The sequence below is a fragment of the Aplosporella prunicola genome, assembly GCF_010093885.1.
Source record: "Aplosporella prunicola CBS 121167 unplaced genomic scaffold K452scaffold_22, whole genome shotgun sequence".
NCBI classification, from domain to species: domain Eukaryota; kingdom Fungi; phylum Ascomycota; class Dothideomycetes; order Botryosphaeriales; family Aplosporellaceae; genus Aplosporella; species Aplosporella prunicola.
Window position 1 is genome coordinate 382,010 of NW_022983550.1, and position 20,195 is coordinate 402,204.

Sequence of the window (20,195 nt, forward strand, 5' to 3'; positions counted from 1 at the left end):
GCTATTTATCTTGCTATTTATCTTGCTATTTATCTTGCTATTTATTTGCTGCTATTTATCTTGCTATTTATCTTGCTATTTATCTTGCTATTTATTTGCTGCTATTTATCTTTCTTATCTGTTTTTTTTTTTTTTTTTTTTTTTTTTTTTTGTTTGTATTTCTTCTATATTGTTTGTATCTCTTCTGTTTTGCTTTGTATTTCTGCTATTTTATTTGTATTTCTTTTATTTTGTTTGTACCTCTAATATTTTAATTCCTATCTCTATAATCTCTTTAATTCCTATCTCTTTGTTTTACTTTCTGTTTGGTTATTTACTTGCTATTTATTATGCTATTTAATTTTCTTGTCTTTTTTTCTCTTCTTTATCTCTTTTGTTTTTTCTTTTGTTCGCTATCTGTTTGGTTATTTACTTTGCTATTTATGCTGCTATTTACTTTTCTTATCTGCTTTTTTTCTATTCTTTAGTGTTCGCTATTTGTTTGGTTATTTACTTGCTATTTATTATGCTATTTACTTTCCTTATCTGTTCTTTTCTCTTCTTCATCTCTTTTGTTTTTTCTTTTGTTTTACTATCTGTTTGGTTATTTACTTTGCCATTTACTTTGCCATTTATTATACCATTTATCCCCTGCTATCTACTCACTGATCTTATTTGCTACTTATTCCCCTGCCCTATGATGAACTATTTCTTCTTTTTGCGCTGGCTTTCGGGTTTCGGTGTGTCGGAGGTTTTTGGTTTTTGGGTTTCGGGTTTTGGGTTTTAGCTAGCTAATCGACTTGGTCTTGGCTTTATTGATGTCTGTCTATCTGTGTGTTTGCGATTTCGATTTGCCTCGCGGTGGATCTCTCTTTTCTGCTTTGTGTCTCGGTGGTTTTAGGGTCTTTGGTCTCGGGTTCCATAGCTGGTTAATCGATCTTCTTTCTGGCTTGCTTGGAATCTGTCTGTCTTGTGTTCGCGATTTGGATTTGCGTGCTACGTTGCTTAGCTTCCAGGTCATTCGGTTTCGGCGTTCTATAGCAAATTATCTGACTTCTTTAACTTCTTTAAACATGGTGTTTGCGACTTGAACTCACGTGCTACTTCTCGGCTTCTTTATACATAAGTATCTATTTCGAACATATTGCCGCCTGGTCTCCTTAGCTCTCCCCTCTCGCTACCTTGCTATTCGCCGTCTCCCTTGTGCGCGATCACGATATGTATACATTCAAAGCGAGACCGCGGCCACTGCAGCCCAACCTTTACTATTACTTCCAATTCGACCTTGTCGTAGAAATCAAACTGTTTCTTCAACAACAAAAAGCCATCGCATACTCATACTCGTGTCTAAATCACAATCTCAGGGTGCTTCTTCCATCTACACCTGTGCCCTTAGCTCACTTCATCTTTAATAGTATTGTCTTTGTTGTCTTTGACCGTGTCATCTCCTCACGCGCCATCTCTGTCGCGCTAGTAGACGCGGACGAAGGTGCAACGTAGGACGATAATAGGAGGGTGTACTCTCCGCGGGCGCAAAAGCAAGCTTTGGCGTAATATGCGCTAAATACACCTCCGTGTATTATATGTCTTTGTCCTTCTATCCGTGCCTACTGAATCCGCTTGCCGATTCTATTCCCGCCTACATAACACGCTCGCGATGGCGTTCGTCTTCTTTCTCGAGATACCTTCCACGTAGCGATATATTCCAAAATATTAGACCTCTTTCATTTTTCTCCTTCCTCCCGTTATATAGACCTACTACCTAAGCCTCTGCAAGTTAACCTTTCGTGTAGGAAGTAAGTCGGGGAGTAGAGAGTCGATAGGTAGATATAGGTAACTACTATAACGTTCGCACTTACTCTTCCCCCTCTCCCTCCTCATCACACTATTCCACTCGTACCGCCATCCACGTCTACCAACCCTCTTAAACCCTTCCCCGGGGCCCCTACCCTACACGCACGCACGCACGACAGCAGCACCACCCACCGCTAACAGGAAGCCTACTCCAGCTCAAACCCAAAGAGCGCTATTCTACACACACACATACACACAGCTCACAGTATCGAAACCGAAAATTCGACGACACGTAAAGTAAAGTACGCAATAGCAACAGCGACAGCAACAGCACCAGCAACAGCACCAGCAACAGCAACAGCACTAGCAACAGCAGCTCGCAGACCCCAGACCAAGAAAGCGTATTATCTACAATCTCGAGTACAGCGAGCACCACCACCCCAACACCTTAACCACCACGCACCAGGCAAGCACAGCATGTGCTACAAGTACAAAAACTCCCGGTACAACCAGCACAGCCCACAGCCTACAAAACAACACATAAAAGCCTTTCAACGAAGCCGTATAGGTAGAGCGTAGGACTATAACAGCCTATCACCAATATAATCACCACCAACCACCATCATATAAAGCATGAGGATAAACAAGTATAAATAATCCAAATATCTTAATTCAGGTATAAGATCTCATCTTATATAAATCCAACCTATCACCTCTAACCCTCTAAATAGCTAGCAACAAATAGCAAGAATATCTCTACCTTCATATCCTTATCCTCCACCATCCCACTAAGTAACCTCAACCGCAACTCTAACTCCAAACCCCACCCTACCCTCAACCACATGCACCAACCGACTATAATAGCAAGCCAGCCAGCCAGCCAGCCAGCCAGCCAGCCAGTCAGTCAATCAGTCAGTCAGCAGCCGTCACTCAACCGACCGACCGACCGACCAACGGACTGACTAGCCGACCGCGCCAAGCAGCTTAAAAGCAAAAGGCAAAGGCAAAAAGCAAAAAAGGGTCCAAGCCCAAGCTTCTAAGTAAGATGCACAAGAATCGAAATTCGAAGCCCTTGGAAGAAACCCACCCCCACACGGCCACGTGCACCCTGGACCCCTACTCCGTTCCCTCCCGTATCACGCAGTCGCTCAGCCCTCACCGCACACGCACCCCCCCACCCTCGCGGACAGTGCGTCGCACGCGTTGAGAGCGAGCTACGAGCGAGCGACCGATGAGCGACGCCTAAACGACGCTACACGCAGTTTAGCGGCCAGGGACGTTGTTATCGCCGCAGGGATGCCGTTGGATCATGGACGGGCGACGGGGCGGGCCCGCCATCCCATGGCGCGATCGCTCGCTCGCGCACTCGCTCCCGACAGCGTGTTCCGCAGCGGGCCGACCGGCGACGGATACGGGCGGGTCGTTCGTTCCTGGCGCGCGCAATGTGCAAACATTGCAACCCAAGGGCTGACTGGCTGGCTGGCTGGCCCTAGGCGTGCCAGGCACGCAGCTCGCAACGACCACAACAACAAAACGGTGCCTGAGGTTGCTGTGGCTGGACCGGACCGGATCTGGCTGGGCTGGGCTGGGCTGGGCTGAGAGCTGAAGCTGAGGGCGAGGCCCAACTAACTACTGCGCCTCACTGGACTTTGTCTCGGCTGGACCTGAAGGGCTGGCTGACTGGCTGGCTTTCAACGCTGGACCCTTGCCTTGTGCCATGCTCTGGTGCGACGCGCGGGTGCAAGGCCAGCCGGCCGGCATGTGGGCATGTGGAGGGGCGGCCGGACATGCAGGTACACGCGAGCGCGCAAACAGGCCCCGAATGACCAGACCAGCGTTTGGCGCTTGCGTGAGTTGTTGTTGTTGTTATTGTTGTTGACAATTTTTCTCTCTTTGTTTTTTTTTTTTTTCTTCAATTTTTTTTTTTTTGGACGGGTTGCGCACGCGCCGATGTCGCAGTTGAGTGCGGTGCGCTCACCGGTCGCAGGGTCCGGCGTTGGGCGGCAGAAAATCTCGGCTTGCGTTCCGGCGATAGCGAAAAGCTGCTGCTGCGGAAATGCGATGGAACGGCGAACGGCCGAAGGCGGAACAGGAAAAGACTTCCACTTCTTGCGACCTTGCACGCCACCACCCACCATCTCCGGCGCGCGCCGGACATTGTGGATCTCCCTTGAATCACCCCCCGGTCGGCGTCGCGTAAACGTAGATCAATCGTAATCGCTTGCGCCGGCATTCGCTCGCAGCTCGCAGCCTTGCTGCTGGCTGCTGCGAGGGCTGGGTTGTTTGGCCGGGTTGCATGCACTTGTTTCGACGGACCGCGTCCCGGCGGGCTAGCTGGCTGCAACGCTGGCTGCCACCTAGGTAGGCACGTAGGCACCAAGCACCAGGCACCACAACACTGCGTTGGCAGCTCTTTGTCTGTCTCACCACTCGTCGTCGTTGTCGACCCCAACGCCGATCCAGCGCACCGGCACGCCGCCCGCGGGCTCTTCGTCGCCGCGCGCGCTGGCCTTGCGCGGCGGCAGCCAGATGCGCGCCTTGCCCATGGCCTTTGCGTCCAGCTTGCCTCCGCGCCGCATGTTCATCTCGAGCACAATGACGCGGAGGAAGTCGCTGTTCTCGCGGGGCTCGCGCTGACGCACCGCCGGGCGGCCGCCGGCCTCCGACGACGCCGCATCGCTGCTGCTGCTGCTGTTGCGGCCCCCCTTGCTGCTGCGCGACTTGTTGCGCGACCGCCGCTCGTACGTCTGCATCTGGATCATGGGCGCGTCGCTGGGCTCCTCGAGAGCCTGCCCGTGGATCAACGCCTCATGCAGCTGCTGCGAGAGCTCGGTCGGGGAGAGCGGCCTGGTGGACGACGACGGGTTCAGGTAGCGGCGCAGCGCTGCTGGCGGAGTGCCTTCGACATGCTTGGGGCGCATCTCGCTTGCGAACCGAGGAGACAGCAAGGAGCGCGTGAGCATGTCATCCGGTGGAATGCTAGGGGCCGTGAAGTTGCTAAATGACCTTGCAGCGGATTTGAGGGCCTGGAAGGATGCAGTGAGGTTGGAAGTGAAGGCTGACCTCAGCCTTGAGGTGGGAGGCTGGCGAGTGATCTGGATTTCAGGCGCAGGGGGCTCTTCGGGTAGCTCCTCGGCTTCCAGGTCGCTATAGTGTAGTAAAGGGTGGTCCAGTATGCAATCCTCCTTTGGGGGAGAAACGGCTTCCTTCTTGCGTTCGGTGCCGGCTCTCCTGTAGAAGGATCCAGACTTGGGTGTGGAAGGGCTGCTGAATGACAACAGCGAGCGCTCATCGGTGTCCAGATCGGGGATGGACGGTACTGATTCGCTGGAAAGGGAACGCGGCGATGAGAAATCGACCTCCTTTGAGCTTGCGTCGCCGATGCTGACGCAATCATCCGAGTCACCATCGTCGACCCTCTCCAGCAGGATATCGAGCGGAGAGCCGTAGCTGCCAGCGGAGCACTCCTTGTCCTCTGCTCTCCATTCCTCGATGAGCTCGTCGATGGATATGCGCTTGTCGGCGTAGGGGGACTTTCTGCGCTGGGAGCGAGCGCGTCTTGGGGGTGGAATCGAAGTGACGGCCAGCAAGGCGGCAACGGCAGGTGGGACGGCGTTGGCCTGGTGGTCACCGGTGCTGGCGCAACGCGTCTTCCTGGGGTATGGCTGTCCTCGCGCTCTGGTCGTCTGAGGCTCGGAACCGGGCAGTCCTGTGTGACCGCGCGTCGGGATGACCATGGGTTTGGAGTGGGCGGGCGTGGGATCTGTCGTCATACGCGGATATCCAGAAGGTCGCGTGGACTCGGACATGGGCGCGGCGGGAGACATGGAGCGAGGTCTTGACTTGCGTGGAGCCATTCCTGTGTTGCCTGGGGAAGCGTGTTTTGGGGAGCAGGTGGTGGTGGCAGAGGTATATCTAAAGGACCGAGGGACCATCATAGCGGGCGGCGGCTGGGGGAAGTCAAAGGGCGATATGGGGTCACGGGGTGGCGCGTAAGGCCGAGGCGGAACCGTGTGGTCTGGCTGAGCGCAAGTGACGTTAGGACGATTAGGCTCCGGGGCTACTGCCAGGTGCCGAGCAGTCTCGTAATGGAAACAGGGTCAACATCGGAGGTGAGAGTCGTCCCAAGCAAAGGCCGAAGGGAGAAGCTAGAAGGAGAAGAGAAAGTGAGGCGGCGGTGCGAGATTGATGAAAGGCGGCGAGCGAAGGGAGAGAAGAGGGTTGGGCGCGCGGGATGGCCTGGACGGTGATAAGAAGGGCGGTCGGCCGCAGCTGGTTTTGACTGTTTGGCGACGGGTGTTGGGCAGGTACCGGGCAGTAAGCCTCATCAGCACGACCTGAGTCTCACAGTCTCCGGCCGTACAGCCCATCCCCGAGGGCGATCACAAACAAGGGACCGCAGAGTCAAGGTGAGAAGGTCAGTCCCTGCCAAGCGAGGGCCAGCATAACGGCCCTTGTGCGCCCACGCCCAATCCTGACGTCTGCGCTGCGTCTCGTGAGCTGCGCCGGCCTCTCAGCTGCCGCGACCTTATCTCTGCCTCAACCACCACGCACCCCAGTCTCCAGAACCGCGATTCCCGCTCGTTGCACTCTGCCCAAGTGCCCAAGCCTCCGCGCGCGCCCTATCCCCCTTCCGGCCGTCCATCCTGCCATCCCTCGCGCGGATCCGGGGCAGCGCGATAAGCTCGTTCGTCTCTTCCCGCGACTGTGGGCCTTTTCTTCAATTGCTGGCACTCGCTGCCTGCCCGTCTGGGTGATTGATTGCCTGGCGCCGGTGGCGGCCGTGTGCGTTGTTTGATGTTGCGCTGTGCGGTGTGTCCACCGACCCAAACCTCGACTGACTGATTGCCTGACGGCCCGCCTGTCCAGCTGGTCTGTACCTACCACCACTACCTACCCAAGTACCCAACTCATCAGCTCCCGCGATCAGCACTCACGGCCTTCCCCATCCAGCTTAACCAATCTATTTCCCTGCCAACCGCCCTCCGCCACCAAAAATGTGACCGATGCCTCCCTCTCCTTCCAAGCTTCCGTTCCCGTGTTGACTGGCCGGCGCCCCGTTCCGTTATCGTCGACGATTCCCACACACGCGACAATAATCAGCCTTCTTCTGATGCGCTGCGCTGCTGCTGCGTGCATATGCCGTGTGGCCCTGGTCTCGCGCCGCCCGACGAGTCATGTCCACCAACGTCAAACACACCAGGAGCCCGCTGCCCTGCAGAAGACATGTGGATGGCGTTGAGCGGCTTCAGTGGCGGCAGGGTGCATGGCCGTTGTGCGTAATAATCACGCACGCGTCTGGTCCATGACACGGGCATGGCTGGATGCAAGCCCGTCGCCTTCTGCGAACGATTGGCAGCACCGATACGTTGAGCACGAGGCCCTGGTGTTTGCGGGGTACGTATCTTTGGCCACTCTATTTGCGCCTGTGTGAATGGACCGATCGCGCTCGACGATCTGTCCACCTACGTCAACGGCTCAGCCAGGTAGGAGCCCGGCAGATCGAGCAGACTAGAGGCACCAACTGCGCTCATCCATCCTTAACCGGCCGTCATGCCTCTGCACATCTTGCTGAGATCGAAGGAGTTGATTCTAATACCTCGTCATACCTGTTACATGCCCTCGATAAACGCCGCATGCCGCATACTATGCGCAACAGAAAGACGAAAAGAAAGTCAGGCATCAGCAGATTTACACCCAGAAAGAAGTAAAGTAAGGTTAGAACGCAAAACAAAAACCGCTACTGCGTCAACACCGAGATCCGAAGAGGGTGAAAAGTCGTGAAGAAGGAAAGGCTGAAACCACGACCAAAAAATGTATGCCCGGCTGTGCTATGCTGGGAAGAAGAAGTAGAAACTTTTGCCTAGCAGGACTCCGCGAGACCCCTAAGCCCCAATGAAAATCGTCAATGCATACCATTCCCTTCTCGCCAAATTCGCCTATCCCTGTTACCTGTGAAAACCGAAGAAGAGGAAAATAAAGAAAAAGAAGCCAGGCAGATGATTACAGGACCTCAGGTGATGATGAGGAAGAAAGGAAAAGTTGGGTTTTCTTAGAAAATAACGTTGTTGCTTCACCTGCGATGCGGTCGCCGACCGACCAAATCCCGGTGGTTGGTGTGTGGCTGGGAAGAAAGATGAAAGCATAGGAGTAGCCTGCTCATGCTTTCCTCCAAATGCAGATGAAACGATCAAAGTCCTTCGTCTGCTGCTAGGGCCATCTAGGGCATCGAATCAACAATCGTAATATGTAAAGATCCTGGAGAAGCTGTTGCTCTTCTTTAATGAGCGTACGAAAGAGGACTGAAGAACACCTTAGTAGGTTTCCTCGTCCATCCAACTGTCGCGCCCCTCCACGCGCGTTATGCCACCTCTTACTGGTGTCGCGTCCACATCGTCCACGACCCTCATGCTGCCTAGCTTTTTCTTGCTGAGAGTGCCAAAAGGACTTTCATATGCTGCCTCGGGCGTAGACTGCTTGCTGCCCTGACTTCTCCGTAACTTAGCGTTGATCACCTCGTTGACGGCGTAATCTGGCTCGCTATCTTCGTCTTCGTACGTCTCCCAGTTCTCGGAGCTCTGTGTAGTGTTGCCCGTGGAACTGGTGTCGGACGTCTGTCGGCTCTGTCTGCTGCTGCTGTCACGCACCGCCGGCGCATGATCATAGCGGTCCTCCTCCGAGGAGGGCCGGACAAAAGAGAGATAGGATCGCTCGTCATAAACATCTTCGACTGGCGCAGATCGTACAACACTGGAGCTGCGCTCACGCTCAGAGCGGCTCATTGGCCTAGGCTCGGGAGTTGTCGGGCTGAAGAAATTCATAATCTTTGGCGGTGGCGCGCGAGGAGGGCCCATCGAGCCAGGTCCGCGAATGGTCAAGTCGGAATACTTCTCGGAGGGGAAGGACTGCAAATCCTTCTCAGAGGGGAAAGTCTGCAAGTTCTTCAATGGTGAGCGTGCGGGGATTTTTGTAGGACTGCCTCTTATGGTAGCATGAGACATTGAAGAAGCGAACGGGTTATGGCCGCGTGATATGCTGGAGTGATAGCTGGCCGTGCTCTTGCTAAACTCCGAAGCAGGTGTCTTTGGGCGAACTAGCGGAGCATGAGTGTTACGAACACTCCCAGAACGGCCAATTGTATCCGTCTTCGAGTCAGCGCGATTGCTGCGAACGCTGCCAGCGCGCGAGACAGTGTCCGTATAGTTGCTTCGTACACTACCAGCGCGGGAAATTGTATCGGTATGGGAACTCCGCACACTGCCAGCGCGGGAGATTGTTTCCATCCTCGAGTCGGCACGTGAGCTGCCAGCGCTGCTGCTAGCAAGCGAGGTCGTCGATTTGCTCTGTTTGTGCAGGGCTGGCCTGCTTGGTTGAGAGACACCAGGAGTCTTGGATCGTGTCGGTACGGCTTTCGAGTTGGCGGCAGAGGCGTTGAGTTCATCGAGATACCTCATTCCATGGACCAAGAAAGGCCTGCCGTATTCGTCTTCCCACTGCTCGAGTGCCCTTTTCAGCTGCTCTTCAACCTTAGGAAGCTCCTTAGCTATCCTCTTCCGCATCTTCTCTTCCCTCAGCAGCTTTCCAGGATCGCGCTTTTCGCCCTTCTGGCCACGCGCCATAAGTCGGGATGCGTCTTGGCTGGAAGCGTTGAGATCATCACGGTCTTTGACAAGCGTACAGTGCCTGTCAACGAGGGCCAAAGTAGGAGCACGTTCCTCCTTCAAAGCTTCCAGACGCTCAATCTCGGCTTCATGAGCCGCTAGGAGAGCATCGCTGTAGACATCTGGAAGATAGGTCAGTCGTGTAAGCTAGAAATCCAACAATATTACTTACCTGAGAAGGCAGGAGTAAAATCAAGCATCTCCTCATCTGAGAAGTACAGGCTGTCCCAGAGCTGTTGAAGTCTGACCCTAGCATCTTCAACAAAAACGTGCATGTTTTGGCGCTTCAGTTCGTTCAGCCTTCCCAGCTCGTCTTCGTACTCATTGATCGTTCTGAGGCCGCAGCCACGGTTGATGGCAAAGAACGCCTTGCGTTGGGGCTCTTCGACACCCAAACGATCCCACATGCCCTCGATCGTGTTGCGAAGATCCCTCAAACGCTTCTCTCGTCCACGCTTCTCTTCATTTAGCTTTTCTTTCTTGGCGCGCAAGGCGTCGAGATCATCCTTGTGCAGACCGAGCTGTTCTGGCGCCTCTTTCGAGAACTCCAAGATTGCGCTATCCGTTTGCGCCTGTGGCGTGCCAAGCTCGGCCCATAGCTTGATGATCTCGTCCGCAGTTGTCTGCACTATGTTCACTCTCCTACTGTACTCTTCGTATACGCGCGTAAATTCTTTATCCAAAGCAGAGACATAGCTGGGAGAGACATCGCAGGTAGGGGAGATTGCGGAGTTAGGTGAGGTAGGAGGGAGGTTGATCTGAAGGAAGGAGGGTTCGAGATGGGAGGCATATGATTGGAGGGCTTGCGTAAGTTCTGGAAATTGTTAGCACGCCGGTTCGGTGACTCGGATGCGCTTTTTGGAGGCCTCATACTTCTGATCTGTTCGAAGCGCTCGCGGTGAATTTTGCTTATGGATCTGTGCTTCTCCTTGAGGGCTTGTAGGCAGCTGGTCAACGGGAAGGTAATCTGCAAATCACTGCTTTCCGCATCGTAGCTGTCGCGTCTACTAGGCCCGCGCAGTGAGCTTTCCAGTTGCTTGATTGTTTTGATGAGACGGTGGGCCTCCTCGGTTAGTTCGTGTTTTTCTGACGTCACCAGCTTCAGCTGGTTGTGCAGAGTGGCCGATAGCGCAGAGAAGAGCTGTCGTGAGGGTTAGCAAGAGGTGTGGTGGGAGGTTCGGGAACTAGGCAAGGTACCTCTGCTTCGCGCGTGTCGCGTTCGTGATTGGGCACGCCGATCTCGTCAAATAGGCCGTGGAGCTGGCCAATGATGGTCGTGACCTGTTGGGCCAGGTAGCTGGTGTCCATGGCCACGAAGATCGGAAGCGGAGTCGTAGACCGTCAGTAGGGCATGCAAGACGAGGGCTAGCAGCTGCAGCACGGATACGGCGGGGCGATCTAGCGCGAGACGTGGAGGGTGGGAGGGCGTGTGAAGGCGTAAAGGATCGTGGGGGCCCAAGCTTAGAGGTTGCGAGGATGGGACGCAGGTCTAAAGGATGAGGAAAGTCGCTGTCCAAGCGATGACGGTGCAGGGGCAGAAAGTGAAGGTCAAGAAGCAACGCGGCGCGTGGGGATGGCGGGTAAGTAGCTCGCCTTTAGACGCGCATCATCTTGGTGGTTGGTGGGCGGCAGATAAATAACGCTAACGTTGCCTAGGCAGCAACTCCGCGTGCATCGAGTCCTGAAACACGCCGAATCCAGTGTCAGCCCTGCTTTGCAGCCAATCCAACGCGCCAACAACCCGGTTTCCGCCTTCGGCCCCCCGTCGCATTAGGCAAGCAAGGAACACCCACTGTCACGTCACGCGCGTCTTCAACGAATCAAATCATGTCGCTTTGCTTCCTACGTAGCTTCTATCAACGGCTACACACGCCCGGTCCGAACGGAGACACGGCCCAAACTTTCAACTGAACAACGCCGGGGATATGATGCCGGTGACTGGAAGACGTGTGCGGGAAGAGTACATGATGGTGCATCTTGGGGTGCTCATGGTCGGTCATGACGAAGGGGGACGACTCGCGTGGGTGAGGGAGGTGCGGGGGGGGGCAGGTTGTCATCGCGTGACAAAGGGATAATAGCCGTCGTATTTTGCTGGGGAAAGCAATGGAAGTCCTTGTGATTATCCAGAATCGGCGCACGCGCGCTTGGGGGGTTTTGCCAAGCGCAGCATTGGCCCGACTTTGTCCTTAGACATGGCAGCGACAGTAAGCTGGACCGTCGGTCGCAGCAGGGTGAAGCGGGGCGCCGGCCGCGGGGTATCTGCTGGAGTCCGGGCCGGCCGAGGCGACTGCGCCGGACTGATCGCGACAGCCACCTTACATGTCCATCGACTCTCCGCCGTTGGCGAAGTTGAAGTTCTGCTGCTGCGGCTGGGCGCCGAACCCGAAGGTGCCGTCCTGGCCCTGCTGAGGAGCAAGGTCGTTCATGTCGCCAGCAGCCTCGTCCTCGTCCGAGAAGTACTTCTCGATGATGTTGTAGGCCTTCATGTAAATCTCCTCGTTGGCGTTGTTCTGGCAATCGTGAATCTTCTCCATGCCGCCGACCTCCTCGATGAACAGGGCGTAGCGGTTGATGGGCTCGCCAGTGGCCTCGTTGGACTGCTTGTCCATCTCACCGACCTTCAGAATGTTCTCAAGACCGTCAAGAGCAACCTGGATGATTTTGTTGTCGGGGCAGGCCAGGAGATCGCAGAGGGGACGAATGCAGCTGTTGTGAACCAGGTAGCGGATCTGGTCGGGCTTCTGGAGACCACCAGAGGTGGCGTTGGAAATGGCCCAGCAAGCTTCCTTGCGGGTCTTGAAGTCGCCGTTAGACAGCAAGTGGATGAGAGGAGGAATAATGTTGGCGTCAATGACCGCCTGGATCTGGGTAGAGTTGCCAGCGGTGATGTTGGAGATGGTCCAGCATGCTTCTTTGCGGATGCCATCCTTCGTGGAGCTCAACAGGGAAAGCAGAGCTGGCAGCGCTCCACAGTTGATGATGACCTGGGTCTGAACGTCATCACCGGTAACAATGTTGCCAACCGAACGCAGAGCAGGGGTCTGGACGGAGGTCGAGGCGTGCATCAAAAGCTCTACCAGGCGGCGGGGGATGCCAGCCTCAATGACAGCCTGGATCTTGTCATTGGATCCGTCGGAAAGGTAGGAGATGGCCCAGCAAGCGTCAATGAGGACCTCGTCGTCAAGCGAGTAGACAAGCTTCGCGAGAACAGGGAGCGCAGGAGCGATCTACCTTTGTTAGCCTGGGTCATTCAAACACTCCTCGAGAAGTGCACTCACAGTTTGCCAGTCAGGCTGGGGAGTCTTGCCACGGCAGAAGTTGCTCAGAGTCCAAGTGGCATTACGGAGCATGCTCAACTTGCGGCTGTCGCCGAGCAGGTTGAGAAGAGGCCGCAGAGCGCCGGCCTGGAGAACAAAGTCACGGCATGTCGGGCTGTCACCGGCAATGTTACCCAGAGCCCAAACGGCCTGCTCCCTCACATCAGGCTCGTGGCTGCTGAGAAGCTCAACGAAGATAGGGACGGCACCAGCCTCAATGACGACCTGGGTCTGCTGGGCAGAACCGGAGGCGATGTTGGTAAGAGCCCAAGCAGCCTCGAACTGGACAAGGGTGTGGGGGGAACGGAGGAACTCGACGAATCTGCTAACGACACCGGTCTCGATGACACGCTCAATGGGAGGGTTGCGTTCTTTGGACAAGAGCTTCCGGAACTTGGTGGTTGCTTGGATCTGCTCGTCAATTTGCTCGGAAAAGACGCCCTTGACCATCTGAGGAAGCTCCTCGTTGAGCTGCAATCAGAAGCGAGTTAGCCATGACGTTCAATCGAGATGCTAGAAGAAGATCATGCATGGCTCGTGCAGGTGGTATTTGGATAAGGATAAGGGGATGGTCAGTGAGTTCGCCCGGCAACGATAGCGGGGAAAAAGCGGAACAAAATAATCAAAGGGAAGAATCTTCTCGGCGGCCGCCATGATGCAACGCGAGCGCAGTGGCGACGTGGATGGCAGCGCAGAACAAGTGCGGTAGCGTGACATACCTGGCTCTCAATGTTTCCACCCTCATCGTCGCTGTCTGGGGCGGCGCCCAGAGCAGCACCCGGTGCGCCACCGTCGCGGGCGATGCCACGGCGCTTCGCAAGGTTCTCTTCCCTCTTAGCCTTGCGGATCTCGACCTGTTGTTCCTCGCGGCGGCGGCGGAGCTCGTCAGGCTTGAAGGTGTTCTTCGCCTTGAACGTCGTGCGACGGTGTTCGGGGATGTAGCGATCGGCCATGATGACGACAGACACACAGCGGTGACGGCGGGGGAAGCAGGAGTCTGGCTTGGAGGAGAGGCAAGCGGTGATATGCCAGGTGATGTGACGGTGTAAGCTGCACCCGAAGGTTACAAGAACAGGGTCGGTCGTGGGGGTTTATTTTATGCAACCAACTTTGGCCCGCGAAGATTGGGCTCTGTTTTCGTCTAGCGCGATTAGTCATCCACGCCTTCACGGGTTGGAGGACAAGGCGTCGACGACACACGAGCAGACAGACTCTCTCCCCCCCAATGAGCTCGAGGCTGCTAGCGCCACGGCTTCTGCTTTCAGCGCTCTGCAGCATCACAGCCTGCCCAGACATCAACAATGCCCCTCACAACCTCTGGTGATCCGCCACAGGGCTTCTCGTCTCTGCGCGCCGCTTTAGATGCTCCGGTGGACACACACGTGGATCTCATTGGTGTGGTCGAGCACTTTTTCCCCGCCGCCCCGACTAAAGGCACTGGTATGCCAGCTCTCACCGTGCAGCGGCGAGTGCAACTGACCAAGATCAGATTGGCAGCTCACCTTCAATCTTCAAGATGAATCTCTTACCCATACCCTCGGTACCGGCGACGTGCTCAAAGTCAAGATGTTCGCCAAGCACGAAAACCTGCCAAAAGTCGAGGCCGTAGGCGATGTCGTTATCGTGAAGAAAGCAAAGGTTTGTGAAACAGATTGTTTGGTCTTTATGAAAAAGTATGCGGCTGAGCAGCACGGTAATAGATACGCTTGTTTTACAACATGAAACTGGCCCTATCAGTGACTTACGGCGGCACCAAATGCATAGTTATTCCTCACCAATCCGTACCTGACCCGCATTTCAACCTGGCATACGTCGATGGCCGGCAACAACTGCCACATTTTTCGTATCCACCGGGTCAAGTTCTCACGCCTCCTGCACAGATCTATTCTATCTCACTACATCATGCCTTGTGTGCCAAAGCCGATTCGTCTCTGCTGGTGGCACCGTCAGCGCCCAGAGCCGAGATGCCAGCAACGCCATCGGCATCCAGATCCATGCTTGAAACATCCACGCAATCAGTTTCCAGGCCCAAGATTGGAGCATCTACGCAACCAGCGTCCAGCTCTATGCTTGTAGCATCCACGCAATCGCAAAAGTTCTCACTAATCAAAGACATTGGTCCTCAAAGGTTCAGCGATCTAGCTGTCGAAGTATTAAGAACATATTACCACCCTGGAGGCCAGTGCGAAGTATACGTCACCGATTACACCGAGAACAATCTTCTCTACCTTTACAATCAACCCATGGAAGGGGAGGATTTTGACGACGGCCCAGACGGTGATACTATGAATTACCTCGGTGATCGGCGTCGGAAATGGCCAGGACCTTACGGACAACTTACGTTGCAAGTGACGTTGTGGGAACCTCATGGCAGCTTTGCCAGGCATCACATTCGTGAAGGCCACTATGTCTTCCTGCGGAATGTTCATATTAAATACGACCGCAGCGCTACGCACATCGAAGGTGCGCTCCACGATGACCGCAAGTATCCAGGGCGTATAGACATCAATAAACTACGTCCCCATGATTCGCTTGCACGAGAGCTGGAGTCACGCAAGCAAGCTTACCTCACACGAATTGAAACCCAGAATGCAAAGAAAGGTAAGAATGAGAAGAATGAGAAGAGGAGGAAGAGGAAAGAGGCCAAGATGCTCAAAGAGCAGAAGTCAATGGAGAATTCTGGCGCAACCTCATCAAAGCCAGTTGGAAAACCTTCAAACTCCCACGGTCTGTCACTTCCCCCTATTTCGTGGTAAGTCAAATCTAACATGTTACAGTGAGATGCCAATATGGCGACATATCCGTTACATCAATCGCCAAAATCCTCGATGACGACCACCGCAAATACACGCATAAGGGGACGAAATACGTGCTCCCTTTCATCAATGCCAGCTACCGCGCAAACCTACGTGTGGTAGACTACTATCCGCACAACTTGGAAGACTTCGCTCATCCCCTCTTCGACGACACATACAACAACGTGGAGCCTGAAGTCACCGATGACTCGCCAGTCGAAATGTTCTCGCAGAGCCCGCCGCTATGGGAATGGGCCTTCTACCTGCTGGTCGAAGACGCGCGGCAGCCACCCGGCGCCACCAGCCCCACTAGGATGCGCCTTCTCGTCGCTGACAAAGATGCTGAGCATCTCCTCAAGCTTGACGCCAAAGAGTAAGTCCCACTAGACAAAGTTTAACACAGCCTTTCCCCATCACCGTTTTCGTTTGTTACTAACAACTCGACCCATAGCCTCCGTCAAGACAGGGACACTCTCTCCGAATTGCGCGAAAAACTCTTCATCATGTGGGGCAATCTCGAAGAGCTGAAATCTGCACACGAGTACACTCTTGATTCCACGGCGCCGGCGCCCAAGCCTCTCTCAAACAGCCCGTTTGAGTGCTGCGTCCATGAGTATGGCGTCGAGGCCCCGGATGGCGATGATAGAGATCCTATCGCCCGCTGGAAGCGCGTTTTCAGCATGTTTGGCACGACGATTATGTGACGTGCTTGCTCAAAATCGAGAGATTGCCTACCTGTGCGCGCACAGCGATTCGTTAGTTGACGGGAATGCTGTTGGGTAGGTATAGGTAGGACGAGGCCCGGCCTGCTGGCACAGCTGGCTTTGTTGTTTGCTGATTGAACGATGGTAAGTTACGTGGCTGGACAGCGCGGCGTTGACATTGTCTATGAACGAACATAGAGCTGGCAGTAGGATGCAGTGGCGATGGTTTTCGCAACGGCTTTTGCGGCTTGACAGCGTTTGCCGCCGAGGTCAAGCGGGGACGCGCGTATTTATGGCAGTGTTTATGCAGAGGTCCTATTCCTAGCATAGCCATGGCCGTAGTTATTATTGATGACGAAACAAGAGCTTAAAGGCTCATAGCTTGCACCTCATACTTAGTCCCATTCGCCTTTTCCCTGTGACACCAGCTCAGAGCAGAAACAGTATTAAATGGCTCTCGCACATTGCTACTCTCTTTGAATGGAACAGAATATTATAAGTTTATCAAGGTATTATTATAGTGAGATCTAATCTATAAGCAACAATACACCTCCTTTTGCGCCATATTCTACACAAGCTGACAACTTTGCTTTTAATCGTCAAACGAAAAGGTTATTTGAAATAATATCGCAGTAATATCACCTTTGAGCCCGAAGGAACATATGGTCATAGCTGATGTGAACAGTGTTTGAAAGCCGAAGTATCAAGAATCTTGTTGGTATTTCATTGACAGTGAATCTTGTTGCTGTGACAGAAGCAATATACAAGAAACTATCTCGCTACAACGATCAATTAACATCATCCAAAACAGACAACTCCATGCCTCCCAGCTGACTAGAGTCATCCACGTCACCAAAATCAGACAACTCCGCGTCATCCCAACTAAATAACTCCACGTCCTCGAACATCCAGTTCTCGCCAACAAGTCCGTACTCAATACCTCATACAAATCAAATCCATCTCCCCACGTGTCAAGGTCACAATGCCAGAATCTTCGCATGAGAATAGAACCCGCCAATGCAAGTGGCTCATACAACTCGAACCAGGAGTTGCCTAAAAAATCATCTTGTATCTCATACGAGTATCCGATGCCTAGGCCTGGTAGCTGGTCGAATTCTTCTGCAGTTTCCTCCAGACTTATACTGTCGCCACCAAAGACTTCGCAAGGTAAGTGACCCGAATCAACCACGGCATGCCACCACATGGCGAAAATTCCTTTGTCCATCCGCGCATAATCGGTGGGGGTAAATCCATCCTCATCTTCTAAATGAGGGCAGCAGCCGAGCTCTATTAGAAAGCGCAACTGCTTATAGCCTTCAAGAGAGCACTTTGAGGTATTTCGGGATACCATAGCTTCCAGTGTGTAATGAAGTGCGCCTCGATTATGATTGTCAACTACGTTCGCATCTACCACCATTGTAGTAAAGAACTGGTGCAAGTTGGTATATGGCCAGAGCCAAGAGGCCAGGGAAAGAAAGGCCCTGGATTCAAATGGTACATGGAAACCTTGCGCGAAACTGGAAAGTATGTCGAATAGCTCGAAGGTTTCTTGTGAAATCTCATAGTGGATCATGAAATTTGATAAAACCCACAGCAGGCAATCAACTTTGCCTTCTTCAGATCCAGAGCCCCACCCATTTGCGTGGGCGAGTCGTAGTATGCGACAAACAGGACCCCATGGTTCTTTGTTATGTCCGCCATGGAAGCTCTCCCGTAGTATTTTGTCTTCTTCGTTCGTATCATCAAGAAGACCGACAGCTTGATGTATTAAGAATTCAAACACATCGGCAGCGCAGCTCATACAGGCATAGTAAACCAGTGAATTACCTGTAGGGCTGCGATCAAATGGAGACGCGAGTCGTTGTTCGAAAAGACTCCTCAGTGCTTCCACATCGTTATCATGTACAACTTGGAAAACTTCTGAACCGAAGTTTCTCATATTCCATACACGGACGGAAGGGAGGACAGTTGGTTGAGAGGCTAATTGTCCGGTTATTTTAGCCAATGCAACCGAAAGAGCAGGGACAGGCAGGCTGTTGTTTGGAAGGAAGGATAATTCGAAAGTTAAAGATTGAGCCTCAAAGCTGGAAACTGTCTTTGCTTCGGAAGTATCCGTGACCTTCATGAGTATGAGACCGCATTGCGTTGGTATGACGCGGTATTTTCTTGCCTCATAAGATTTCGTTACCCTGGAAATTTCGTATGGCTCGCCCATCAAAGGCTGTGAGGTTCCCAGCAGAATATCTCCGGTATATCGACAATGTGTTTCCTTCTGACGTGCTGATGCTGCCGAAAAATCGTAACTGCGTGCCATAATAGCTTCGATTTGTTGCTGTATCCAGGTAGCCTCTGCGCGGGATATTTGCATCTCTGGCTTCGACATGAGGCCGGGTAGTGCCTTGAGGAGACCAGAGTGCATGAGAGACAATGGTAGCGTCAGTGATTCAATGTTCTCTCCATAAAATCTGAATGTTTGTTCCGAATTCCGGGTGAAGCGGATGGAAGAGACATGCTTGACGATAGTGCTTTCTGTATCATCTATTTTTGCCAGTATCTTTGATGTGTTCAATATCTGTTGTCGTGATTGCCGTATGTGAGGCTTTGTCATTGCTTTGGAAGCATTTTTGATATTCTTGTTCACAATTACTGCATTCCGTGAGATGCTGTGGTTGAGAGAAGCATATTGGGTAACAGCAGTAGACGTAGCTGCTCTAATGTCCCTCTTTACTTCGTCTGTCTCGGCTTCTACCGTCTTCTGTACCTGAGCTGTCGCTGCAGTGACAATATTCAGATCTGTCTTAGTTTGATGTGCGAATATCTCTGCTTCCTTTTGGGCTGATGCAAATTTGTCCGCGGCAGACTTGGTGGCGGAATTGACTTGAGTTTGGAGCGTAGAGATGCAGGACTCTATAGCAGCTCCTGAGTTGACGACATCAGTGTGTGTGGCCTTGACCTCGGCATGAATGGTAATGTCGTTTTCCCTATTTCTAGTTATTCGAAGTTGAATAACTTATGGCAGCATCGACGTACCTTCCAGCTAGAAGTAGTGTAGTGTCAAGCTCTTTTCTTAACCTCTGAAGCCTTCGACTTGATTGCGCAATTTCTTGCTTGCTCCACACCCAAGTTGCATTTTTTGTGTATCTCAAAAGCCAGTTATCGGTTTGAGCGCTGACTGTGTCGGCGGCATGCTTTTGGAGCAGTAGTAGTTCTTGCTCGCACCGGTTCAACAACGCTCGAACGCGCTCCAGGATCAGTTTATCTTTGCCGGGATAATCGGACTGTTCATACGCATCTCCAAAGATTCGGACTTGCGCAACGACCTCTCCAACGTCCTTTATTTCAGCAAGGAGTTCCTTTGTCTCTTGTGGTGCTTGTTTGATTTTTGACAACGTCTCATAAAGACCTACGCCGTATTTGATGACTATATCGGCTAGACCAACGACTGAAAATGCGTTAGCAGTAGTAGAAAAGACTTCCATGGCTGCCACCGAGTGTACATGAAGAAGGAAAAGAAGGGGAGAGGAAGTATGGGTGTGCAAGGCTCGCTTTTATGGGATGGGAAAGCAGCGAGGCTGAATCCGCAGTATGTTCTACTCAGCCTCGCTGCTACTGCAAGTTTGGTTGGATGCAGCAACGTACATAGGCGAGCTTTGTTGGAGTTTCATCATTCGCTCTTGTGCAAAACAAGGGTGTGTCGGTACACCAAAAAACTGACAGTGCAAAAATCAACTATTCCCCCTCCTACGGATCTCCTTTTCAACACCTATTTAAAACACCATCGCATCGTCTCAAAAAGCTCAGGCAATATCCCAAAACGGCAATGCTCGCGAGCTCCATCGTGCGTGGGGGCAAGCCCATCTCCGTCAACACCGACGCGACGGTGTCCCATTCCAGCTAGCGCGAGCGCGCCAAGGGGGACATTATAACGCGCGACGCAGACGTAGC

The 20,195-nt window shown here is 53.0% G+C and overlaps 6 protein-coding genes across 6 annotated transcripts; 1 reads left to right on the forward strand and 5 right to left on the reverse strand.

Annotated features, from left to right (window-relative positions):
- Nucleotides 1–4,196: 4,196 nt before the first annotated feature.
- K452DRAFT_233556 (uncharacterized protein) lies at nucleotides 4,197–5,546 on the reverse strand (the record flags this gene model as incomplete). Its single annotated transcript, XM_033537312.1, has 1 exon — nucleotides 4,197–5,546. The coding sequence occupies one exon, from the start codon at nucleotides 5,544–5,546 to the stop codon at nucleotides 4,197–4,199; it is 1,350 nt and encodes a 449-aa protein (XP_033394512.1).
- A 2,093-nt stretch (nucleotides 5,547–7,639) lies between these two features.
- Nucleotides 7,640–8,003, reverse strand: K452DRAFT_84734 (uncharacterized protein). Its single transcript, XM_033547222.1, has one exon. The coding sequence runs from the start codon at nucleotides 7,917–7,919 to the stop codon at nucleotides 7,722–7,724; it is 198 nt and encodes a 65-aa protein (XP_033394513.1). The 5' UTR covers nucleotides 7,920–8,003; the 3' UTR covers nucleotides 7,640–7,721.
- Nucleotides 8,004–8,087: 84 nt separating this feature from the next.
- Nucleotides 8,088–10,742, reverse strand: K452DRAFT_300870 (uncharacterized protein; the record flags this gene model as incomplete). The annotated part of the gene is made up of 4 exons (XM_033542377.1): nucleotides 8,088–9,556; nucleotides 9,607–10,248; nucleotides 10,308–10,575; nucleotides 10,632–10,742. The coding sequence occupies 4 exons, from the start codon at nucleotides 10,740–10,742 to the stop codon at nucleotides 8,088–8,090; spliced, it is 2,490 nt and encodes an 829-aa protein (XP_033394514.1).
- Nucleotides 10,743–11,355: 613 nt separating this feature from the next.
- Nucleotides 11,356–13,835, reverse strand: K452DRAFT_320915 (uncharacterized protein). The gene is made up of 3 exons (XM_033544357.1): nucleotides 13,471–13,835; nucleotides 12,713–13,222; nucleotides 11,356–12,661 (listed from the first exon to the last, which is right to left on the reverse strand). Exons 1-3 carry the CDS (start codon nucleotides 13,702–13,704, stop codon nucleotides 11,750–11,752), a joined length of 1,656 nt encoding a protein of 551 aa, XP_033394515.1. The 5' UTR covers nucleotides 13,705–13,835; the 3' UTR covers nucleotides 11,356–11,749.
- A 141-nt stretch (nucleotides 13,836–13,976) lies between these two features.
- On the forward strand, nucleotides 13,977–16,639 carry K452DRAFT_255690 (uncharacterized protein). Its single transcript, XM_033538366.1, has 5 exons — nucleotides 13,977–14,191; nucleotides 14,241–14,389; nucleotides 14,452–15,478; nucleotides 15,529–15,919; nucleotides 15,998–16,639. The coding sequence occupies exons 1-5, from the start codon at nucleotides 14,053–14,055 to the stop codon at nucleotides 16,248–16,250; spliced, it is 1,959 nt and encodes a 652-aa protein (XP_033394516.1). The 5' UTR covers nucleotides 13,977–14,052; the 3' UTR covers nucleotides 16,251–16,639.
- A 356-nt stretch (nucleotides 16,640–16,995) lies between these two features.
- Nucleotides 16,996–19,744, reverse strand: K452DRAFT_361026 (uncharacterized protein; the record flags this gene model as incomplete). The annotated part of the gene is made up of 2 exons (XM_033546393.1): nucleotides 19,281–19,744; nucleotides 16,996–19,231 (listed from the first exon to the last, which is right to left on the reverse strand). Coding segments are annotated over exons 1-2 (2,685 nt in total), but the record flags the coding sequence as incomplete, so codon positions are not given.
- Between the last annotated feature and the right edge of the window lie 451 nt (nucleotides 19,745–20,195).

What these genes read in the sequence shown, in the direction of transcription:
- K452DRAFT_320915 (XM_033544357.1), bottom strand. Translation starts at nt 13,704, where the DNA reads ATGGCCGATCGCTACATCCCCGAACACCGTCGCACGACGTTCAAGGCG. An exon ending in GTGGAAACATTGAGAGCCAG is followed by an intron (nt 13,223 to 13,470) that starts GTATGTCACGCT and finishes TTCTGATTGCAG; the next exon opens with CTCAACGAGGAGCTTCCTCA. An exon ending in CCCAGCCTGACTGGCAAACT is followed by an intron (nt 12,662 to 12,712) that starts GTGAGTGCACTT and finishes TAACAAAGGTAG; the next exon opens with ATCGCTCCTGCGCTCCCTGT.
- K452DRAFT_255690 (XM_033538366.1), top strand. Translation starts at nt 14,053, where the DNA reads ATGCCCCTCACAACCTCTGGTGATCCGCCACAGGGCTTCTCGTCTCTG. An exon ending in CGCCCCGACTAAAGGCACTG is followed by an intron (nt 14,192 to 14,240) that starts GTATGCCAGCTC and finishes GACCAAGATCAG; the next exon opens with ATTGGCAGCTCACCTTCAAT. An exon ending in AAAACCTTCAAACTCCCACG is followed by an intron (nt 15,479 to 15,528) that starts GTCTGTCACTTC and finishes AACATGTTACAG; the next exon opens with TGAGATGCCAATATGGCGAC.
- K452DRAFT_84734 (XM_033547222.1), bottom strand. Translation starts at nt 7,919, where the DNA reads ATGCTTTCATCTTTCTTCCCAGCCACACACCAACCACCGGGATTTGGT.